Here is a 22,906-nt window from a genome sequence, read left to right on the forward strand (position 1 = left end):
TTCTCCCAGTTTCTCTATCTCCGCCGCATCTGTTCTGACAATGCCACCTACCATACTAGTGCTTCCAATATGTCTTCCTTTTTCCTCAACCGAGGATGCCCCTCTACCGTGGTTGGCACGACCCTCGACCGTGTCCGTTCCATTTCCCGCACTTCTGCTCTCACCCCTTCCCCTCCCTCCCAGAACCACAGTAGGGTTCCCCTTGTCCTCACCTCTCACCCCACCAACCTCCACATTCAACAGATCATCCTCCACCATTTCCAGTGTGATCCCACCACCAAACACATCTTCCCCTTTCAGCATTCCGAAGGGGCCACTCCCTCCGTGACACCCTGGTCCACTCCTCAATCACCCCCAACAGCCCCTCCCCTTCGCCCGGCACCTTCCCGTACAAGCGCAGAAGATGCAACACGTGCCCTTTTACCTCCTCCCTTCCCACTGTCCAGGGCCCCAAACACTCCCTCCAGGTGAAATAGCAATTTACTTGTACTTCTTGCAATTTAGTATACTGTATTCGCTGCTCATGATGCAGTCTTACTGGGGAGCCCAAACACAGATTGGGTGACCGCTTTGTGGAACACCTCTGTTCAGTCCGTAAGGGTGACCCCCGAGCTTCCGGTCGCCTGTCACTTTAATTCTCCGCTCCACTCCCATTCGGACACCTCTGTTCTCGGCCTCTTGCCCTGTTCCAATGAAGCGCAACGTAAGCTCGAGGAACAGCACCTCATCTTTCGATTAGGCACTTCACAGCCTTCGGGGCTCAACATCAACAATTTCAGACCATAACCTCCGCCCCTATTTTTTCACATGGCAGCTGTTGATGATTCTGCAATTCCCATTTGCAGCATTTAACCACTCCTGCTTTCCACTCTATCACAGACCGTCCCTTTTGTTCTTTCCTTGCCTCTGCACCTGGTTAAAATCAGATACATCTACAACTTTTTCCAGTTCTAACGAAAGGTCACAGATCTGAAACATCAACTCTGATTCTCTCTCCACAAATACTGCCTGACCTGCTGAGTATTTCCAACATTTTCTGTTTTTATTATTGGTCTAAACATTTATTTGACTACATTGCAAAAAAAAAATTTCAACCAATATTCATGTCAACAAGAACACTAAATTTAAATTTTCATAAAGCTTACCATCCATCACTGTCTGCTGCATTTGCATTTACACCAAAATCAACAAGGAATTTCACAATGTGATGGTGACCAGCACACACTGCATTGTGTAATGGTGTAATCCCTTCATCATTAGGTCTGCTGGGATCATTAACCTGGCCAAAAACAAATAACTTTGAGTGAACATATCAACTAACTGTTAAAATATTACATTCTATCATGTAGGAACTTCAAATGCAGAATGTAACAAATGACAATGCAAAAATGATGTAGAAAAGCTACCTCATAAATGATGCGTTGCACAAGATCAAATTCTCCTTCTAAAGAAGCATCTAGGAGTAAAGCTAGAGGATCGAATTTTACCCTCATCCCACAACCTGTCCTCTCTGAATCAGGCTTTTTTAAATTTGTACGTTTAATCTGAGGAAAGACAGCAATATTAGAAGAAAATGCAACAATTAGCACAATAGAAATTGGAAGCTCATTTTCCCATGGCTATCTAGCAACAGCTTTCTGTAAGGGAGGGAACAGTGAAGGAGATAACTTAAATGGTTGCAAAGTAATAACAGTCACACACAGTGGCTTTGTCTTAAAACTGTTACTGCAGTATTTAAAGTTATATGCTTTAGATAAAAGTATCTCCAGATTTTATGCTGATTAAAACTGAAGTCTAGGTTTATTGCACTGCAATAGTATGTTCAATAGATTACCAACTGTTTAAAAAGAAAATCCCTTTAGTTTAAGCAATCATTTTAAACTCATCCACTTTTAATCCAATATCAAGATTTAACATAACATGACACAGTATGTGGTGATAAAGTACTGCCCTTTCATCGTCTTGGTCTGTAAATATCAGTAACAAATGAGTTGCTCAATTTACATTCCCTCAATTTTTTTGCACGGTGGCATAGTGGTTAGCACTGTTGCCTCACTGCGCCAGGGACCCGGGTTCAAATCCGGCCTCGGGTGACTGTGTGGAGTTTGCACATTCTCCCCGTGTTTGCGTGGGTTTTCTCCGGGTGCTCCGGTTTCCTCCCACAGTCCAAAGATGTGCGGGTTAGGTTGATTGGCCATGATAAAAATTGACCCTTAGTGTTAGGGGGGATTAAATACGTGGGGTTACAGGGTTACGGGGATAGGTGGGATGGCTGTCGGTGTAGGGGCCGGGTGCTAGGGTTTGGATTATCAGCCATGATCTCGTTGAATGGCAGAGCAGGCTCGAAGGGCCGAATGGCCTACTCCTGCTCCTATCTTCTATGTTTCTATGTAAATCTAAATCCAACAGAACAAGCTATAAAATATCCACTCCCCTAGTTTTGTTTTCCAATTTTGACCCTTCCCCTGCTTGATAGGTACAGTACCTCCAATTTTCCCTTCACTAACCCAACAGTGCCATGGCCAGCTGTAGCACCCACAATGCACCCTGTTTGAGAACAGCTAATTCAGCACAGAGCAGGGGATCAAGACTGTCTTCCCATAGCCCTATATCTGCCTTGGCTTCAAAAGTTTCCTACTCTTTCCTTAAAATGTTATGGTCTCTCCCTTATCTCAACCATGCTTACCAACTCTCTATACAAGACATTTTTCCTAACATCTGTTCTCACTTAGTCACAATTTTAAATCGATGACTCATCACAGACACTGCAACCAGAGGAAACAGTCTTTACTTGTTCACCCTAACAAAGCCTTTGTAATCCTAAAAACCTTTATTAAATCTCCCCTTTGCCTTCTTTGCTCCAGTGGAAATAGTCCCAGTATCACAAGTCTCCTCTCATTAACTATAGTTTCGCTTATCCCAAATATCATCCTGGTGAATCCAAGCTGTATGCTCCCTATGGCTTCAATGTCCTTTCTATAATGACATGCCTAAAACTAGAGACAGTACCCCAATTATGGCCGAGGAAGAGAAAGAGCAAATTAATTTGCATTTATATAGTGGGTTTCATGAGTATTCATAGCCAACAAAGTACAGGAAACTTTCTTTTATCCGGCACGGACGGGACCGACGTGGTGCCGGTTCATCAAAAATTCCGGATAACCGAACGCTCAAACCCTGTTGCTTAGCAACAGCTTCAGAATAATCGGCACAAGTTGCAAGCGTCTGTAGCTTAGCAACAGCTGCAGCTATACCCTTGCACAGCAACAAATGGAGTAAAAAAAATACAAGTTACCTGAACCTACTCCTGAATTTTGCCGGTTAACTGACATTTCCGGTTATTTAGGGGCCGGTTAATCGAAAGTTTCCTGTACCTTTGAAATATCACTGTTGTAATGTGAGCTAACTACGGCCTTGCAAAAAATTATGGTTACCTCTTTGCTTTTTTCATAAAACCCAAAATGCTATTGGCTTTTTCAATGGCTTGATCCATTGCACGGTCAAGGAATTATGTATATGAAGCCTGAGTGACTGTTCCTCCAATCTCCAATGTCTTTCCATTGAGTATATACACTCATTCTTTGCTTTTTCTCCCAAAATGCATCACCTCACACTTCTCTGCAATAAGCATATTTAGGAGGGATAGAAAAGCTAAGAAAGGAGACATATCGGTAATATTGATAAGAGAGGGAATATATACTATAGAGAGGGTTGGTGTAGACAGAGGGGTACAGAGTCAAAGTGGATGTATCTGAAAGATTAAAAAAGGGCTTGCAACATTGCAGACCTCCAAATTGTGGTAATGAAATGGAAGAGAAAATCTGCAGTCAGTCTCTCTAATCTGAGAGGAGTAGGAATATCAAAATTATTGTTCTGGGAGATTTTAACTATCCAGTTATTGGTTAGGACAGTGTAATAAATGGAATTCCTAAAATCTTTCCTCAGGACTCATTCCTCAAGCAGTATGTTAATAAGCCTACAGAGCATTGCTAGATCTGGTATGAGTAATGAAATAGATCAGGTAGATGAACTAAATGTGAGTAAACACCTTGGGAGCACTGACCACAGGTTTAAGATCCAACTAGAAAGGGGAAAAAGTCAGTACAAAAACTAAAACACCAGATTGGATCAGGGCAGATTTTAGAAAAATATGAGGAGCAAGCTAGCTGAGGCAAAGTGGAAGAAGAAATTGGCACACAGGTCTGTAGAGCAACAAGTGGGATTTAAAATTTTTTTTTTTATTTTTTATAAAAAGAGATTGCAAAGGCACAGGTTACATTAGAAAGCAAACTACTAGCAGTTTCAAGATGCCATGGATAATAAAAAGGTTAAAAACCAATTAAAATTGAAGTATAGGACAGGTAAGGACTACAGGAATAACAATGAAAAAACTGAAGGAAAATATTCAAAAATAAGGAAAGCGGTTAAGAACAGGATAAAAAGCTAAGAGGGGGCGTGAGGGAAAAACTTCACAAGACATTAAACAAAACAATAAAGTATTTTATTCATTGGACAAGTTAATTAGCCTAAGGGATGACAAATTCCAGCATCTGACAGGATAGGTCCTAGGGTCCTGAGCGAGGGAGATAAGAAATTAGAGGCCCTAGAAATTGTATTTCAGGGCTCTTTTGAGCGTGAATGCGTGCTGGAGGACTGGAGAGTGGGCAATGTAACACCCATTTTTAAAAAGGGAGACAGAGCCAATCTGGGTAATTACAGGCCAGTTAGCTTAACATCTGTGGTAGTAATTTTATTATTTTTTTTTAAGAGTAATTAAGCATGAAATTACCATATATCTAGATAAAGAGACAAATAAAAGTATTCAGCATGGATTTTAGAAGGTACAATCGTGCTTGACATGCCTCAGAATTCTTTGGAGGAACTAACAGATACAGTATAGGGAGGAAATGTAGTGGATGTAGTATGCATGGGCTTTTGGAAACCTTTTGACAAGGTATCACACAGGAGATTACTGGAGGGTACAAGAGTATAGAATTGGGGGACTGGATTAAAAACATGGTTAAAAGGAAGAGAGAGTTGGAGTTAAGGGCAGTTTCCCCTCCCACAGGGTTCAGTTCTGGGGCCACTTTGGTTCAACATGTATATCAATGATTTGGATCCTAGAGGGAATGGTGTTGAAATTTACAGATACCAATACAGGAGGTATAGTTAATTCTTTAGAAACCCATAGGAAACTGCAAAGAGATATTGAGAAGATGAAGGAAATGGGCTAAGAAGTGACAAAAGTGCAAGGCGATGCATTTTGATTAAAGAAAAGTAATTATACTCTGAATGGAAGCAGGCTCAGTGCTGTGAAAGAGCCGAGGGACTGGAGGTTTACAGGACATTAAAGGCAGCACCTCAGGTTGATAAGGCCGTAAAGAAAGCTAATGGAATTCTAGGTTTTATCACAAGGTAATAAAGATATAAAAGCCAAGAGGTAATGAGTCTACATAAAACTTTAAGACAGTATTGTGTGTTGAGTCTACATAAAACTTTAAGACAGAGTTGTGTGCAGGGAGCAAGAGAAATTTATTTACACAGAGTTATAAAGCTGTGGAATTCACTTCCAGAATTAGTGGTTGAGGCAGAAACTGTGGCAACATTCGAGATTAGATTGGATAGATGGATGAAGGAAAAGGATGAAGGGATGTGACTTGCATTAATTGCTCGCATGGAAGGTAAACGTCGACATGGGCTGGTTGGGCCAAATGGCCAGTTATGCATTATAACTTCTATGAATTTCTATGTAAATTGTACCAGTCATCTATCTGGCAATTCCTCGCCGTTTGCCAAATCTCCTACTTTTGTGTAATCAGTAAATGTCAATATTGTGTTCCCTGTCCAAGTCCAAATCATCTACATACATCGAAAGCAGTCATACATACAGACTGAACCTTGCACTTTAGAGACAATTCTCAGTCACATGTTCTTTAATAGCAATGATCAAGATTTCTAGTGTTTTGGACAAAACTTGTGAAATGATATCCACATCAGTGTGGCTTGATGCAAAGTGAAACCTCGCTTTATTCGCTCCCAAACTCAGAAGAGCTCCTCTGCTATATCAATTCTACCTCCCATATCAGGCACACTTGTAGGCTAAGAGAGATTCCCAATTTAATGCCAAATTAGGGGCAGGCATGTCTTGCGGGCACATAGCCAGCTGAAACTATCCAAACTTATTTCACATAGAACATTTCTAGCCAGCAAAGAGATTTGCATCCATCAGCCTGGGCTGGATTTAAAATCTAAGATTTAAAAGTGAATGGACAGTATCCTAATTTGCTATGCTATTCAGTCCCAGGAAATGCAGCTTTAAAAAATGCCCATGGATTGTACTGAAATTACCTTTTGTTTACAATTATACTAGGTACAACACAAAACTTACAGGAGGGGGCAGTGGCACAGCAGGTGGTGGAGGAACATCTTCTGGTAATATGATCTCTGGTATAGGGCTTGGTAGTTGCTCCGTTTGAACGACAGCTGGATTATTGTTATTGTCCTCTATTGTAGCAGAGATCTCCGTGTTATCTGTCTGAATCAATTCAGAATGCGGAGAAGGCAGCTGGTTATCATTGGCGTCGGATGATGGTTGAAGTTCAGGCTGAGTTATTGGTTCAGGCTGCACAGAACCAGACTCCACGAGACTGGTGTTACCATTATCAACATCTGCTAAAGCACCGACATAGTCCTGTGTGTTACTAGGGAGATAAAATGGCATGTTATCCATACCCCCAGCTAATGTATTAAAACGTTGATACAGCAACTTCTGTATATTTGGTCCACTTGGGCCTTCTGGTTCGGTTATAGAACTGCGTTTCTTTAGAGGCCTTGGTGCATGTGCCAGTTTCTTCCTTAGAGCTTCAAGGTCAGCATCACTTTGATACCGTAATGGTGAGTGCACAATAGGCAATAGTTTTGTTGGACTGAGGGGGCGTGGGATGTTTTCAACATTTGAGTTGGTGGGTGGCAAGTTCTCATGTTCTAGGTCTTTTTCATTACTAGTTTGGTTTTCATCATTAGCCGGAGGATGAGAACTTTGGAAAGGCTGGGTATGAGTAAAAGGCAAAGGAGACGGTGAAGCAGAACCAGATCCAGATGGCAATACTGGCTTCCCATACACTGGAAAGGAGAAGAAAAACTTTAGTAAACCAAATGAAATTATACTTTACTATAGACACAACTCTATAAAACTATCAAATTATTAATGGCTTTGATCAAACATTTAAATAAGTTAAACTACTTACTTGCTTTAACCGTATGCGTTTTGTTTAGGGTATTATATGCAGCCTGCTGATAGTTCTTTGGTGGAGTAGCTTGCTGAAGGTACATTGAATAAATTGAACTGGAATTCACGGTTTGAGGCCCTTTTCGCGGAGACTGAGGTCTAGAACCTCTATCAGCCAAGAATGGCCTTACAGCCACTGCTAGTGGTGGATCAGGTCTACTATCTCCAGCAGGGAACAATGGTGAACCAGTAGGTTGATAAGTAGGACTTGGGGGCACAGTAATTCTCTGCTGAATTTGTTGCGAGGCACTAGCCTGAAATGTGCTTGCAGGTGGTGGAGGCTGGATAGATCTCTGCCAGTTTGCTGAAGTTATGTTAGAGACTGAACCCATACTAGACCGAGGCTGAGTGCTGTCTTTCATCCTTTCCAGTGAATTTGTAGAGCCAATGGCCATGAGAGAAGATTTTGTGTGAGGTCCATAAGACTGAGGCAGTTGCTTTACTGCACTGGGCACAGATGGTGGTACTTTTCCTGTTTCAATACCCTAAATTAAAGAGGATATTGTTAAAACTATTCATAACCAGCTTTTAATACCCCAAACTAAGCTATACATAATTTAACCAATTTGTAATCAATGGCCATTTTTGAAAACATTAAAACATTATGAATTCAGTCTTTTACGAAAAACTTTTACCATATTCATATTATTCAAGCAGCAAAGGCACTGCTAAATGTTTTAAAAAAAAGTTTGGATTCAGAAGAAAACAGATTTAGTTTTGTGCCCCGGAGAAGTACAAGTAGGTTGCCATCTGGAGTTGACTATAATTAATGACATTAATTTGCTAAAATAAAATAGGGAAATAAAGCTTCCATAGTAAATAGATCATCAGAGAACACTTTGAAGTACTGCCAAAACCTACCACCATTTTCTCATTGCTTGAAATAGCTGAGGAAGTGGCCAGGACCTGACTTGATCCAGTTCCTGGCTTCAAAACTGTATCCATATTGGATTCCTTCCAGTCATTATTTGCTGTTGGAGGTGGTTTCCCTGTAGCAACAGATCCCTGTGGGAGTGCTGGCCAATTTCCATTGTTAGCTGATTAGGAAATGAAAAATTGCAATACATTTAATAAATGTAATTTTAACAAAAATGATGATTCAAACAGCTATTTATTTTAATTAAATTGATCACAGCCAGTTAGTAAATACTCAAGCTTTCCCATTCTGTCACTGCAGGTGGGGCAGGGAGAGAGAATGCGCCAACTATTGTTCAAGCACAATCACTGCAGCCATTTTGGGAACAAAAAGTATAATTTCCTAATGCCACTAATGTACATGACACATGCAAGCAGTTGAGTTTAGGTACAAACTGATGATGATTAGATACTGAATTATTATTCACTCAGCAGACCTACCATAAAAGCAATGACCCTCTAAATACCAATATTAGATGTCACTTGTCACACAATACTACAACAAAAAGGAAAAATTATTTTCCTCAAAGCATTTGCTTAAGCATCAATAGGCAGAATGGGTCAGCACTTTAGTCCACTAATATAGTAAACTATTGTGCGGTTAGTAATGAGTCCTCATCGACAAATTCCCCTCAGAAGATGAATTGCTTATCTACTGTCCCATCAAAGGGAAAAAAGGAATGAGCAGGACATCAATCCACAATTGCTCCCATCCCTCTGTAATGGCTGCATTTTAGCAGTAGCAGAGAATAGGTTACTAGCTCACCTACTTTCTAGGGAATGGCACATAAAATGGTAGCTATCAAATAATGAAAAACAATCAAATGGAAAAATGGTGCTTTGTAAAGTGTCAGTATTATGATAGCCCATAAAAATACAATGTTTTCTCAAATTCATCAGTTGTTCCATTCAATAATAGAAGTTTTAAGTTTGTTCAAAAATGTAAAATTCTGTAAATACGATCACAGTTCAAAATCTCAAAAAATTAGCAATACAATTTAAATGTTTTATACCATAATTTTACCATGCATCTCTAAAAGGGCAAAGCACATATCCCATTTGTCTACAATGCCAAGGTTGATTCTCAGCTAGAGCAATAAAAAAGGAAACTTATTTAACTTAAAAAAAAAAAAAAAAAAAAAAAAAAAAATCTCTACACCAGTTTTCTCTGCCAATCTGCCACTTCTGAAAGCATCAACTCTTCACTAGGGTACGGTTCCATCACCTAATCCTTTGCCTACCATGCTCACTTGGCCATTAATATACAAGCCTTGACAGTGTGTTCAAAGGCTTTACCTGGGTGGGGGCTGGGAAGGAGAGAATAACCATCAACTTCCTATTCTTATCTAACATCGACATGTACATTTCCAGCGAGAGAGAGGAGAGTCACAGGATAGTAATCAGAAGTAGGTACCATTGCCAATTACCCCCTCCCCCATCCAAAGGGCACTAAGGCTTATTGTAGATCCCACTCCAGCCGAGATCAGCACAGACCACTCATCAAACCTGGAATTCTCTTGATATGTATAGCAGTTACTCAGTGAGAAATCTTGCTAAGTCATTGGGGGAGCCAAAACTAGTTCAGTTTATTTGGCACTACACAGTGCATTAAGTTCATAACACAGATGGTCAGGGAAAATTTCATACTTAAGTCCATCAGTCTCAGTTTTGGCAAATTTAACAATGCTCCACTGAACCACCAGGTTCACCTCAGGGATTGTTTAAACAAACAACCCATCCTGTTAAATCTTGTTCTGCTGTACACTTACAGCAGTATTGTGGTGATATTCTTTAATTTAAAAAAATCTTAACTGCTTGGATTAGCTTGACCTATGCCCAAAATATATATATTTTTACTTTGATGGGATTTTTATTGTTTTGTAAAAGATTGTAAAGCAAAGAGGCATTTTTGAAATGAAAATCAACTCTTCCTATTCTAGTTTGTAAACTGAAACAGTTTTAAAACATTCCGCGTTAATATTACAGCACAATCAGTAAATTAAATTGTTATAGTTGTGCCTCTGAAAGCAGAGTTTAAAGAAAAGCTCTTTAAAGTAAGGCCCAGGACAACTGCAAAATTATATAAAGTATAGAATTTGGAACATAAATATTTTGCTTTCACAAGATCTAGATTTAAAGCTGGGAGAATAAGAGCAACATTTTTTTAAAAATGGGAATCAAGACATTACTAGAGGGTCAACATGAAGTTGCTCAACATCAACAAGATAAACATAGAGGAGCAAGGCCATTAGGCCCATCTTGAAAACCTACAGTCCTCCCAGTATCCAGCATCTCTCTATACCTCAGCTCTCTTGCACTTTCACAAATGGATCACTTACTGTAAATAAATTAAAGCATAACTTTGAGTTACATATTAACTACTGGAAAACCAGATTATGTTCTTTGCAAGATCACTGTCGCATTACATTTAGAACTGAAGCACTAAATGGAATTTGTAACACTTTTATACCACCATACCATTACACTCAATGGCAGGCGTTATAATCATTTGTGGAAGATGCAGTTTTGGGGAGTTAAATGGGTGCAAAAGGTTTCAGTTTTATAGTATTTTAACAATCAATCATATTGGATGCTTCATGCACCAGGCATACGCACAAACACGTGCATTTCAGTTAGGTATACGAAGTACAATCAGTTTCAAAAATCCTCAAACAGGAAGCCAGCTTTAATTATGGATGCATTATTAGGGGCTTGTAGCATTCAGAATTATGACCATTTACATCAGTCTATTCAAAAAAGCAGAACTGTATAAAGACGTACAACCCAAGCATCTGCTTTCATAGTTTTTAAAATGCAAGGATGAACCAGAGTCAAGACCCACATCCAAATCAGACACCACCCAGGAGCCGGTCAGCTTGTGTCTAAGAATTTCATCTATGTATAATGAACAGAAAATAGAAGAAAGAAAATTGTAGAACTTTAGATTAAAATTTTTCACCTCGAATATTAAATGCATTGTTAAAACAACATTCAAATTTTGTAATCTAGTGTTTTTTGAATGAATACAAACAGCATCTACATTTGGCTCTACAATTATGTTAACTTGTATCTGCAATAAATTCATAGGACTATTTTGCAACAAAAATATTCAATTTAAGTATTTTCCAAATGCCACTTCGAAGGCAAGGAGAAAGTTTGTCTTAGATAAGTTAAAATGCTATACAGCAGAATATATCCTTTAAGCAAAGTCAGTAGAGTTCCACAGACTCACAATGTAGTTTGTCAGGAACAGAAGCTGCCAAGTGGATCACACTATGACCTGGAGACTTTAGAGAGGCAGTAGAAGAAAATAAAACAGGATCCACTATGATGTCTAAATCAGAAACTTTCCAAATGCCTGGAGATTTTTTCAAAATCCCATCTGTTTCTGTCCAAGAAGTCAAAGCAAAGTGAGTCATTGAAGGACCCAGTGATAAAGCAAAAGTACAAGAACACAAAAGAATATAATGAATACAACGTACCAGAGAAAGGTTAGAAGAAATCTGAAATACTAGTTATAAATTCAAAATATGATGCAATAAAAATGTGAACTTAAGTACTTGAAGGCTTACTAATAACTGGTAAGAGTTTTATGAGTATAGTATCAGAAGACATCCTGAAAGAATGAAAGTAAGAAGTCACACAACACCAGGTTATAGTCCAACAGCTTTATTTGAAATCACAAGCTTTCGGAGCGCTGCTCCTTCTTCAGGTGAAGTGGAGAAATGCATATAAGCTGTGTCTTTATGCATTTCTCCACTTCACCTGAAGAAGGAGCAGCGCTCCGAAAGCTTGTGATTTCAAATAAAGCTGTTGGACTATAACCTGGTGTTGTGTGACTTCTTACATTTGTCCACCCCAGTCCAACTCCGGCATCTCCACACCATGAAAGAATGAAACACCTAGGTAGGTATGGTAAAATAGTTTAGGAAAAATGGTCATTTTTGAGCTCTTCTAGGGGAGGGATTTAGTGGTAAGAAATTGAACTCTTTCTTATTTCAGCATCAAGCATTCCTCGATCTGGTACAGCACAATTAGAATAAATAATAAAGCTTCTGCTATTCTTCCTAAACAATGTGCCTTAGCCGTAAACTCAAGTGCGTTATTTTTTCCATTTTCCCATTAACCGTCTTGCAGCCCCCTCGAGCGAAATTGCAATTTTGTGCCAAATTAGCAACAGTTTTGTATTTTGGGCTCAAGAACTGAATGGTAATCAGCCAAACTAATTTCACATAAGACCCTCACAGCCATCAAAGGGGAAACTTGTTTGATTAGCCTGGGTTGGATTCTACCCCAAGTCTCAGAAGTGAAAGGCCACTGCATCACTCAGTTCCCAAATTACAAAGTTACATTTTGGTAATGCAAAAACAACATTTTGGTAATGCAAAAACAACATATTACTAAGTACACTAATTATAAATGGACGTGACTAAATTATTTCCAGAGTACAGGAAACTTTGTGCTATCCGGCACCCACGGGACCGAGCTGCTGCCGTTGCCTAAAAAGTGCCGTACTCTCCAGAGTTAATGTTGAGAGATACGGAGGACAACAAACACTGTTGCTTAGCAACAGCTTCTAAACACTCGGGCGTGGCCCTAAAGCTCTGTAGTTGAAGCTGTTGCTATAGCTACAGACCTTGCACAGCTTGACTGTTCAAACAAAGCAAAAAAAAAACAAAAGAATAAAAAACGGCTGCTGATTTCTGCCGGTGGCTCCAGATTGCCGGATAGCTCACCTCCGGATAGCACAAAGTTTCCTGTATATGGTTTCAAAAATCTTCAACTTAGAATATTTATGGCTTTTAAAACTGGATTGCTCCAATTAGGAGTCGCATTGATTAAAATATCAACCAAGTAATAAACTTGAACTTGAAACAGAAAATAGAATTGTAAAAATTATACTTCTATTTATTAGCAAAGGGCTTCAGTTCATGGTTCCGTACTAGAATTTTAGATTATACATATAGCGAGCGACAACGATAGAAAGATAGATATGTTGATGTTTCCACTTGCGGGCGAGACCAGAACTAGAGGGCCAGAAGTATATGATAGTCACTGACAAATCCAATTGGGAATTCAGGAGAAGCTTCTTTACCCAGAGAGTGGTTGAATGTGGAACTTGATACCACAAGGAGTAGTTGAGATGAATAGCATAGATGCATTTAAGGGGAAGTTAGATAAACACACGAGGGAGAATGGAATAGAAGGATATGTTGATGGGTTAGATGAAGTAAGGTGGGAGGAGGCTCATGTGAAGCATAAACACCGACATAAACCTGTTGGGCCAAATGGCCTGTTTCTATGCTGTAAATACCATGTATTACTACTATATGTAGAGACAAAAGGAGATACATAAAAAGAGAGATTAAAAAGGTGTCCGAAAGCATTCCAGAGGCGCAATCATGCAAAAATTGATGCAGAGCCGAAAAGAGGGGTGTCCAAAAGATTGGTCAAATAGGTAGGTTTTAGGGAGTGTTTTAAAGGAGGAGAGGGAGGTGGCGAGGCGGAGAGATTTAGGGAGGGAATTCCGAGCGCAAGACCTAGGTTGCCAATGTTGGAGCAAAGGGAGGGAGGAATGGACAAGAGGCCAAAACTAAATAACAAAGTTCTGGGGCAGGAGTTATAGGGCTGGAGGAGATTAAATAGATAGGGAGCGACCAGGCCATGAAAGGATTTGAAGATGAAGAGGAGAATTTTGAATTGGAGGCATTGGGGGACCGTGCGCCAATGTAGATCAGTAAGGAGAGGGTGATGGGTAGAGGACATGTGGGATAGGGTACGGGCAATGGCGTTTTGGATGAGCTTAAGGTATTGGAGAGTGGAGGATGGGAGGCTGTCGAGGAGAGCATTTGAATAGTGGAGTCTGGAGGTGACAAAAGGCATGAAGATTTCTGCAGCAGGTGGGCTGATGTAGGGTGGAGGGGAGTGATGCCATGGAGGTGGAAAGAGGCAGTCTTTGTGATGGAGAGGATATCAAAGCAGAAGCTTAGCTGGGGGAGATCAACTAGGGTACCGAGGTTGAAAGCAGTCTGGTTTAACCTGACAAAGTGGCCGAGAAGGGAATGCAGTCAGTGGTAGAGGTATAGAGTTTGTGGTGGGGGCTGGACGATGGCTTTAGTCATCCAAGTGATTAATTGGAGGAAATTGTGGTTTATCCAAGACTGGATGTTGGACAATTACTGACAGCACAGAGGCAGTGGAGGGGTCGAGAGGTGTCATGGAGAGATTAAGCTGCAGTATTTTGCTTTTTGTTTAAACTGATCCATCTTTGGGAGTAGGGGGGAAAGAAAAAAACTCTTGGGACTGTCAAAGTTTACTGTTTCAAATTTTAGGTCTGCATTAGATTTCTCTTGGGTTTGGCGTCATTGGACACTCGCCATGGGTGAACCCTGCCTTCCCTCCCCGCCCCCCCTGACTATGATCAGGAGTTTACCTTTACTGCTTGATATCAAAGTCATAGGATAGCGTGACCCAGTAGTCAAAGCAATAAAACTCTCATTGTGTGTACTGGATACTAAAAGCTTGCACATGCCCCCGTGTGCATTTCTCCTATCCACTCTGGCAAGACCAGACAAGTTTGTTTATTTTACATGTAATATATGAAGACCAGAACAGAGTTTTCTGCGACATCCAATCTAATCCCCATCGTTCCTTGCAAAAGCAAAAACAAATTATGCAAATGTAGCCACTGACACCAGCCTAGTTTCAATTTTACGCCTGCATTTGCTGAGCTGATTGGCTATATTCTTAGGTAGAAGAGTTCTCTCCCTTTGTGACAGTTTTAAAATCCAAACTCCAGTGGACTGAACTTCGCTTCAGCTTGACAGGAAATTGAAGAGTTCACATCTGACTTTCCCCAGCTGTCGCTGTTGGGGATTGACCAGCTGAACGAACTACCAATCAAACCTGCTACCACCCTCCTAGGTATAGGTCCCTTGGCAGCTACCTCTCCTTTTCTGTTAAAATAAATGAGTCCATTTAAACGTATTATGTATGAATGTCACTAAAATGCATCAACAAACCTCAATGTCTCAAAGTGATATAATACGCAAGAAACACCCTTCTATCAAATATTTCATCCGGTCCCAACTAATGAGTCGAAATCAGTTTTCCCAGATTGTTATGTGTTGTGTGGATTTAATTCCTTGAGCTTAATTTAACTTAACATATACTTTATATAAATTTACCCTAAAATCATCCTAGGCGAAGTAGTCAAAAGCAATCCAGTTAAATGTCAGGAAGTGATGTGTTATGGAGAAATACACTGCTGACATCAGATCTCTTAGGTCCTTAGTATGATTGACATCAAGTTTTAGAGTAAACCACTACTGCCCATTATTAGGTGATTTAGAATATATTTTAACTTTTGTTTTAAACATATGCATTTAGATTGGGATAAGCAGACTAACTCATGTCAGAAAGGTAGTGAATTTCGAGTGTGTTCATAATATTTTTCTGCAATAATATGTCCTAGAACCAACAAGGGGGCAGGCTATATCAGATTTAATAATGAGTAATGAGCCAGATTTAGTTAACAGCCTAACAATGCGTGAACTTTAGAGAGAGTGGCTGAACGCCGTGAAAATTTTCAGCATGGATTTGTAAAGGGTAGGCCATGCCAGATGAAACTGATTTAAATTTTTGGAGAAGTGACTGAAGCAGTGAACAGGGGAATGTCTATGGATGTTATTTATATGGACTTCCAGAACACATTCGATAAAGTTCCTCATAAGAAACTGTTAGCTTAAGTTGAAGTTCATGGAACTGAAGGCAAATTATTGACCTGGTTAGGAGATTGGTTAGGCGGTAGAAGACAGAGTAGGGATAATGGGTAGGTACTCCAATTGGCAGGATGTCACTAGTGGTGTCCCACAGGGATCTATGTTGGGGCCTCAACTTTATCACCATATTTATTAATGACTTAGGTGATGGGACAGAGAGCCACATATCCAAGTTTGCCAATGACACAAAGATAGGTGGCATTGTAAGCAGTGTAGATGGAAGCATAAAATTACAGAGATATTAATAGATTTAAGTGATTGGGAAAAACTGTGGCAAATGGATTTCAATGTAGGCAAGTGTGAGGTCATCCACTATGGACCAAAGGAGGATAGATCACAGTACTTCACTGTTTCTAGCTTTTCATGACTTGAAGGTCCAAGAGACTTAGGGGTCCATGTACACAGATCATTAGAATGTCATGGACAGGTACACAAAATAATCAAAAAGGCTAATGGAATGCTGGGCTTTATATCTGGAGGACTAGAATACAAGGGGGTAGAAGTTATGCTGCAGCTATACAAAGCCCTAGTTAGACCACACCTGGAGCACTGTGTTCAGTTCTAGGCACCACATCTTAAGGATATATTGACCTTAGAAGGAGTGCAGAATAGATTTACCAGAATGATACCTGGACTCCAAGGTTTAATTACGAGGAGAGATTACACAAACTAGGGTTGTATTACCTGTAATTTAGAAGTTTAAGGGGTGATTTGATTGAAGTTTTCAAGATATTAAGGGGAACTGATAGGGTAGAGAGAGATAAACTATTTCTGCTAGTTGGGAAGTCTAGGACTAGGGGACATAGCCTAAAAATTAGAGCCAGACCTTTCAGGAGTGAAGTTAGGAAACACTTCTACATGCAAAGGGTGGTAGAAGTTTGGAACTTTGGAACGGCAGTTGATGCTAGATCAATTGTTAATTTTAAATCTGAAATTGACAAATATTTGTTAACCAAAGGTATTAAGGGATATGGGGCAAAGGCGGGTATATGGAGTTAGGTCACAGATCAGCCAAAGGGTAAGACGATACATGATCAGTGGTGCACATTTAAGGAGTTATTTTACAACTTCCAAAAAATATATATTCCACTGAGAAGAAAAGGGTGTAAAAGAAAAGACAGTCATCCGTGGCTAAGTAAAGAAATTAAGGATAGTATTCGACTAAAAACAAGGGCATATAAGGTAGCCAAATCTAGTGGGAGGATAGAGGATTGGGAAAACTTTAAAAGACAGCAAAAAATAACAAAAAGATTGATTAAGAAAGGGAAGCTAGATTATGAAAGTAAATTAGCAAAAAATATAGAAACAGATAGTAAGAGTTTTTATAGTTATATAAAAAGAAAAAGGGTGGCTAAAGTAAATGTTGGTCCCTTAGAGGATGAGACCAGGAAATTAATGGTGGGAAAGATGGAGATGGCAAAAACACTGAATGAATATTTTACATCAGTCTTTACAGTAGAAGACACTAAGAATATCCCAACACTGGACAAACAGGGGGCTAAAGGGGGGGGAAGGAGCTAAACACGATCAAAATCACTAAGTGGTACTCGGTAAAATAATGGGACTCAAGGCGGATAAATCACCTGGGCCTGATGGCTTACATCCTAGGGTCTTGAGGGAAGTGGCGGTAGGGATTGTGAATGCATTGGTAATAATTTTCCAAAACTCCCTGGACTCAGCAAAGGTCCCTGCAGACTGGAAAACTGCTAATGTAACACCCTTATTTAAAAAGGGCAGTAGACAGAAGGCTGGAAACTATAGACCGGTTAGCCTAACATCTGTGGTAGGTAAAATTTTGGAGTCCATTATTAAGGAGACAGTAACAGGACATTTGGATAATCATAATTTAATAGGACAAAGTCAGCATGGTTTTATGAAGGGGAAGTCATGTTTGACAAATTTGCTGGAGTTCTTTGAGGAAGTAACATATAGGGTGGATAAAGGGGAACCAGTGGACGTAGTGTATTTAGACTTCCAAAAGGCATTTGACAAGGTGCCACGCAAAAGATTATTGCTTAAGATAAAAAATCACGGGATTGGGGGTAATATTCTGGCATGGATAGAGGATTGGCTATCTAACAGAAGGCAGAGAGTTGGGATAAATGGTTCATTCTCAGACTGGCAATCAGTAACTAGTGGTGTTCCGCAGGGGTCGGTGCTGGGTCCCCAACTCCTTACAATCTATATTAACGATTTGGAGGAGGGGACCGAGTGTAACATATCAAAGTTTGCAGATGATACTAAGATGGGGGGGGGAAAGTAGTGAGTGAGGAGGACATAAAAAACCTTCAAGGGGACATAGACAGGCTAAGTAAGTGGGCAGAGATTTGGCAGATGGAATACAATACTGGAAAGTGTGAGGTTATGCACTTTGGCAGGAAAAATCGTAGAGCAAGCTATTATCTTAATGGCAAGAAACTGGAAAGTACTGAAGTACAAAGGGATCTGGGGGTCCTGGTGCACGAAACTCAAAAGGTTAGTATGCAGGTGCAGCAAGTGATTAAGAAGGCCAATGGAATGTTGGCTTTCATTGCTAGGGGGATAGAATATAAAAATAGGGAGGTATTGCTTCAGTTGTACAAGGTATTGGTGAGACCGCACCTGGAATACTGCGTACAGTTTTGGTGTCCATACTTAAGAAAGGACATACTTGCTCTCGAGTCAGTACAAAGAAGGTTCACTCGGTTAATCCCGGGGATGAGGGGATGGACATATGAGGAGAGGTTGAGTAGATTGGGACTCTACTCATTGGAGTTCAGAAGAATGAGAGGCGATCTTATTGAAACATAAGATTGTGAAGGGGTTGGATCGGGTGGATGCGGGGAAGATGTTCCCGATGATGGGTGAAACTAGAACTAGGGGGCATAGTCTTAGAAAAAGGGGCTGCTCTTTCAAAACTGAGATGAGGAGGAACTACTTCACTCAGAGGGTGGTAGGTCCATGGAATATGCTGCCCCAAAAAGCTGTAGAAGCTACATCATTACATAAATTTAAAACAGAAATAGACAGTTTCCTAGAAGTAAAGGGAATTAAGGGTTACGGGGAGCGGGCAGGAATTTGGACATGAGTCTAGGTTCGGATCGGTCATGGCCCTGTGGGTAGCGGAGCGGGCCCAGGGGCCGTGTAGTCTGATCCTGCTCCTATTTCGTGTGTCTAATTCGGTTAGATGCAGGAGATGGTTCTGTGATAGTGGATTGGCAGTTAGGATCAGATCAGCCATGATCTTATTGAATGGCGGAGCAGGCTCGAGGGGCCGATTGGCCTACTCCTGCTCCTATTTCTTATGTTCTTATGTTCTTATGATTTCATTGAATGGCAAAACAGGCTCTATGGGCTAAATGGACTACATCTGTTCCTGTTAACAGGGATGGGGAAAGAGGTTAAATGTGCAATGACAAACTTTCATATTGGACATCATACCTCTCAACCTGCAAATTTAAAATCAGGAACACAGGCCAAATGTTTCCCGAACAAATGATCAAAATTACGGAGACTCTTACAAAGCGTGTAATATCATGAAAATTCAAATAACCTAATATTTCATTTCTGTACTATAGGTCTAATGCATTTATGGTTCTTTCAAATCTAAATACTGTACAAAAAGCCCCAAATCTATATTAAAAATCTTGAGGCAGAAATTCCGGTCCCTACAGGTGGGTACGCGCTGTGTACTCACCTGTAGGGCCAACGGAAATGCCGGTTTTAGGTATGCACTGCGCATGCGCTGGAAACTGGCATTTCCGATCTATCAAGAAAGCTCTTGAAAGATCCTCTGGCTGCCCGGGAGAAGGGCCTCTGCGAGTAGCGAGTTCTGTTTTTTGGAGACCCTCCGTCCGCAGAAAACACTTACAATTCTTGCGCCTGGTAAAAGCAGGCGCAAGGCCTGCCCAGGATAAGAGTTGAACAAAGTAAAAAAAAAAAAAAAAACGTTTCCACTGATTTATCATTTAAAAATACTTTAAAGAACGGTAAGTTTATTTTTAGCCCCATTATAATTTTTTTTTCAAAAAATAAAATTTGTTTAAAATATTTGATTTATGTAATTTAGTCATTTTAAAAAGGTGATCTTATTTTTTAATTTATTTAAAGTTTTACTAGGTTTTTGGGGGTGATCTCTATTCATATATTTGACAGGTCTTCCTGTCAAATCTATGAATAGAGATTCCCTTCTCTGATTGGCTCCCCATGACCCACGTGATCCCAGGGACGCTGTGAACCGCCTGCACCTCTGGGATACCTGGGCCCTGCGCACCGGCAGTTTAGAGAGGCCCAGCAACGGAACTTTGCGCCTCCCGGGAGCCCTCCAATCCAAGCGCAGACTTTTCCAGATCGCAGCCCTCCGCCCGCGGGAGGCCTGTGAACAGAATTTCTGGGCCCTTATGTCTGCACATACTTCCTGTCTATAAAATCCAATTTCTTCTCAACCTTTCTCCATTATAAATTCCTAAATCCACATTTAAAATGGGAACTGGCAATGTAAACTTGGCCTGCTATAATTACACCTTCCTGCCATTGGTGGTGCTGCAGCACCTCAGTTTTGTGTCAGTCACCTCCACAGCTTGTACTGTTGAGAAACTTATATGCTTCAACCAACTCTACTCGGCTTCCCAAATTGCCCCAAGTTTGCTATTTAACTACAAACAATATAAAATCTAAGTACTATGCAAAATAATGTATCAATGTATGCTTTTAAAATGGGAACTGAACAAGTCTGTGTACACCCCGGTCCAATTTTCCCCCACCCTCACCTGAACACTACACTTGGTCCCAACTCCTCGCACGCAACATGGGAGATCAACTTCTATGCAAAGAACAAAAGGTCAAAGTTGACTATGTTAACATATGTTAAAAAGAATAAATTAATTGGTATTCATACAGCACCTCTCACTTCCTCAGGAAGTCCCAAGTGCTTCATAGCCAAATTACTATTGCAGTTATTATGTAGGCAAATGCAGCACCTGAACTGGCTAAATGGGCCTCAGTTTAATGTCTCATTTGAAAGATGGCAACTCTGACAATGTAGCACTTCCTCAGTGCTGAAAGAAGGGTCAGCCTTACTTTTGTGCTCAAGTCAGTGGGATTTGAACTCCCAACCTTCTGACTTAGAGACGAGAGTGTTACCACCAAGCCAAGCTGACAAAAAAAAAGTAGTAAAAATCAAACAAGTTTATGGGGGTAGGGGCGGAGAATCTAGCACAAAAAACTCCAGCCCAGTAGAAAAGACCTGTTGGAAGTAGGCAAGATGCGTGATTATTTGTTACTATACAGTGTTTTCTGCATTTGTCGTCATTTTGGGCTGGATTCTATACTTTTAATCCATCTGATTGAGAAGTGTAAATAAATATGCATATTCCAGGTCACAATTTGCTTAAGTTAAGAGAGTTACAGTCCGTAATGCACTTAACTTATTGATTCCATCAGATGGATTAATACCGACACAAAGCTGGGTGGGCATGTGTGCTGTGAGGAGGATGCCGAGAAACTACAGGATGATTTGGACAGGTTGGGTGATTGGGCAGAAGCATGGCAGATGCAATACAACGTGGATAAATGCGAGGTTATCACTTTGGTGGCAAAAACAGGAAGGCAGATTATCTGAATGGCAATAGATTGGGAGAAGGGGAAGTGCAACGAGCCCTGGGTGTCCTTGTGCACCAGTTGCTGAAGGTAAGCATGCAGGTGCAGCAGGCGGTTAAGAAGGCAAATGGTATGTTGGCCTGCATAGCGAGAGGGTTTGAGTACAGGAACAAGGATGTCTTGCTGCAGTTGTACAGGGCCTTGGTGAGACCACATCTGGAGTATTGTGTGCAGTTTTGGTCGCCTTATCTGAGGAAGGATGTTCTTGCCATGGAGGGAGTTAAGCAAAGATTCACCAGGCTGATACCTGGGATGCCAGGAATGACGTATGAGGAGAGATTGGGTCAATTGGGCTTATACTCGCTGGAGTTTAGAAGAATGAGAGGGGATCTCATTGAAACTTATAAAATTCTGACAGGACTGGACAGACTAGATGCAGGAAGGATGTTCCCGATGGTCAGGGGTCACAGTCTAAGGATAAGGGGTAAGCCATTTAGGACAGAAATGAGGAGGAATTTCTTCACCCAGAGAGTGGTGAACCTGTGGAATTCTCTACCACAAAAGGCAGTAGAGACCAATTCATTAAATATATTCAAGAAGGAGTTAGATATATTTCTTAAGGCTAAAGGGATCAAGGGATATGGGGAGAAAGCAGGGACAGGGTACTGAATTTGGATGATCAGCCATGATCGTATTGAATGGTGGAGCAGGCTAGAGGGGCCGAATGGCCTACTCCTGCTCCTATCTTCTATGTTTCTATATTTTGTATCTGTTGGTAATCTGCAGATTTAAATATTGCATCAAAATACAATAAGTTGTTATGCCTCAAATGAAGTGTTGGGGGTTGGGGGGGGGGGGGGGGTGGTTAAAACAAAATAAGCACAATTCAGTCTTCCAACTCCTGTAAACCCAAAATAAATGTTATAAAACCAGTATAAAGCTTGGAGGAAATCAGAGAAACATTTTAAAATTTGGGAAAGAATTGAAATTGGCCTTTAAAAGTCTTGCTGCAGTTATATAGGGCTTTGGTGAAACCACACCTGGAGTACTGTGTATAGCTTTGGTCTCCTTACCCAAGGAAGGATATACTTGCCTTAGGAGGTGCTGCAATGAAGGTTCACTAGATTGATTCCTGGGATGAGAAGGTTGTCCTATGAGGAGAGTTTGAGTGGAATGGGCCTATACTCTCTGGCATTTAGAAGAATGAGAGGTGATCTCATTGAAATGTATAACATTTTGAGGGCTTGACAGGGTAGTTGCTGAGAGGCTGTTTCCTCTGGCTGGAGAGTCTAGAACAAGGGGTCACCGTCTCAGAATAAGGGGTTGGCCATTTAGGATTGAGATG

The 22,906-nt window shown here is 40.6% G+C and overlaps 1 protein-coding gene across 12 annotated transcripts in view; it reads right to left on the reverse strand.

Moving 5' to 3' along the window:
* Positions 1-22,906, reverse strand: part of ppp1r13bb (protein phosphatase 1, regulatory subunit 13Bb) — a 127,834-nt gene that overhangs the window by 12,384 nt on the left and 92,544 nt on the right. For 8 of the 12 annotated variants that reach the window (XM_086003083.1, XM_086003088.1, XM_086003082.1 and 5 more), the window contains 7 exons: positions 11,436-11,591; positions 10,985-11,098; positions 8,150-8,325; positions 7,248-7,773; positions 6,389-7,122; positions 1,407-1,544; positions 1,146-1,279 (listed from right to left, as the gene is read on the reverse strand). In XM_086003083.1, coding sequence (XP_085859209.1) covers positions 1,146-1,279; positions 1,407-1,544; positions 6,389-7,122; positions 7,248-7,773; positions 8,150-8,325; positions 10,985-11,098; positions 11,436-11,591 — 1,978 coding nt within the window. The remainder of the gene's footprint in view (positions 1-1,145; positions 1,280-1,406; positions 1,545-6,388; positions 7,123-7,247; positions 7,774-8,149; positions 8,326-10,984; positions 11,099-11,435; positions 11,592-22,906) is intronic. The other 4 variants (XM_086003087.1, XM_086003086.1, XM_086003085.1 and 1 more) reach the window with 2 other exon arrangements.

The sequence above is a fragment of the Somniosus microcephalus genome, chromosome 12 (genome assembly GCF_052327205.1).
Source record: "Somniosus microcephalus isolate GS21.2 chromosome 12, FLI_Smic_1.0, whole genome shotgun sequence".
In the NCBI taxonomy this organism is placed as follows: Eukaryota; Metazoa; Chordata; class Chondrichthyes; order Squaliformes; family Somniosidae; genus Somniosus; species Somniosus microcephalus.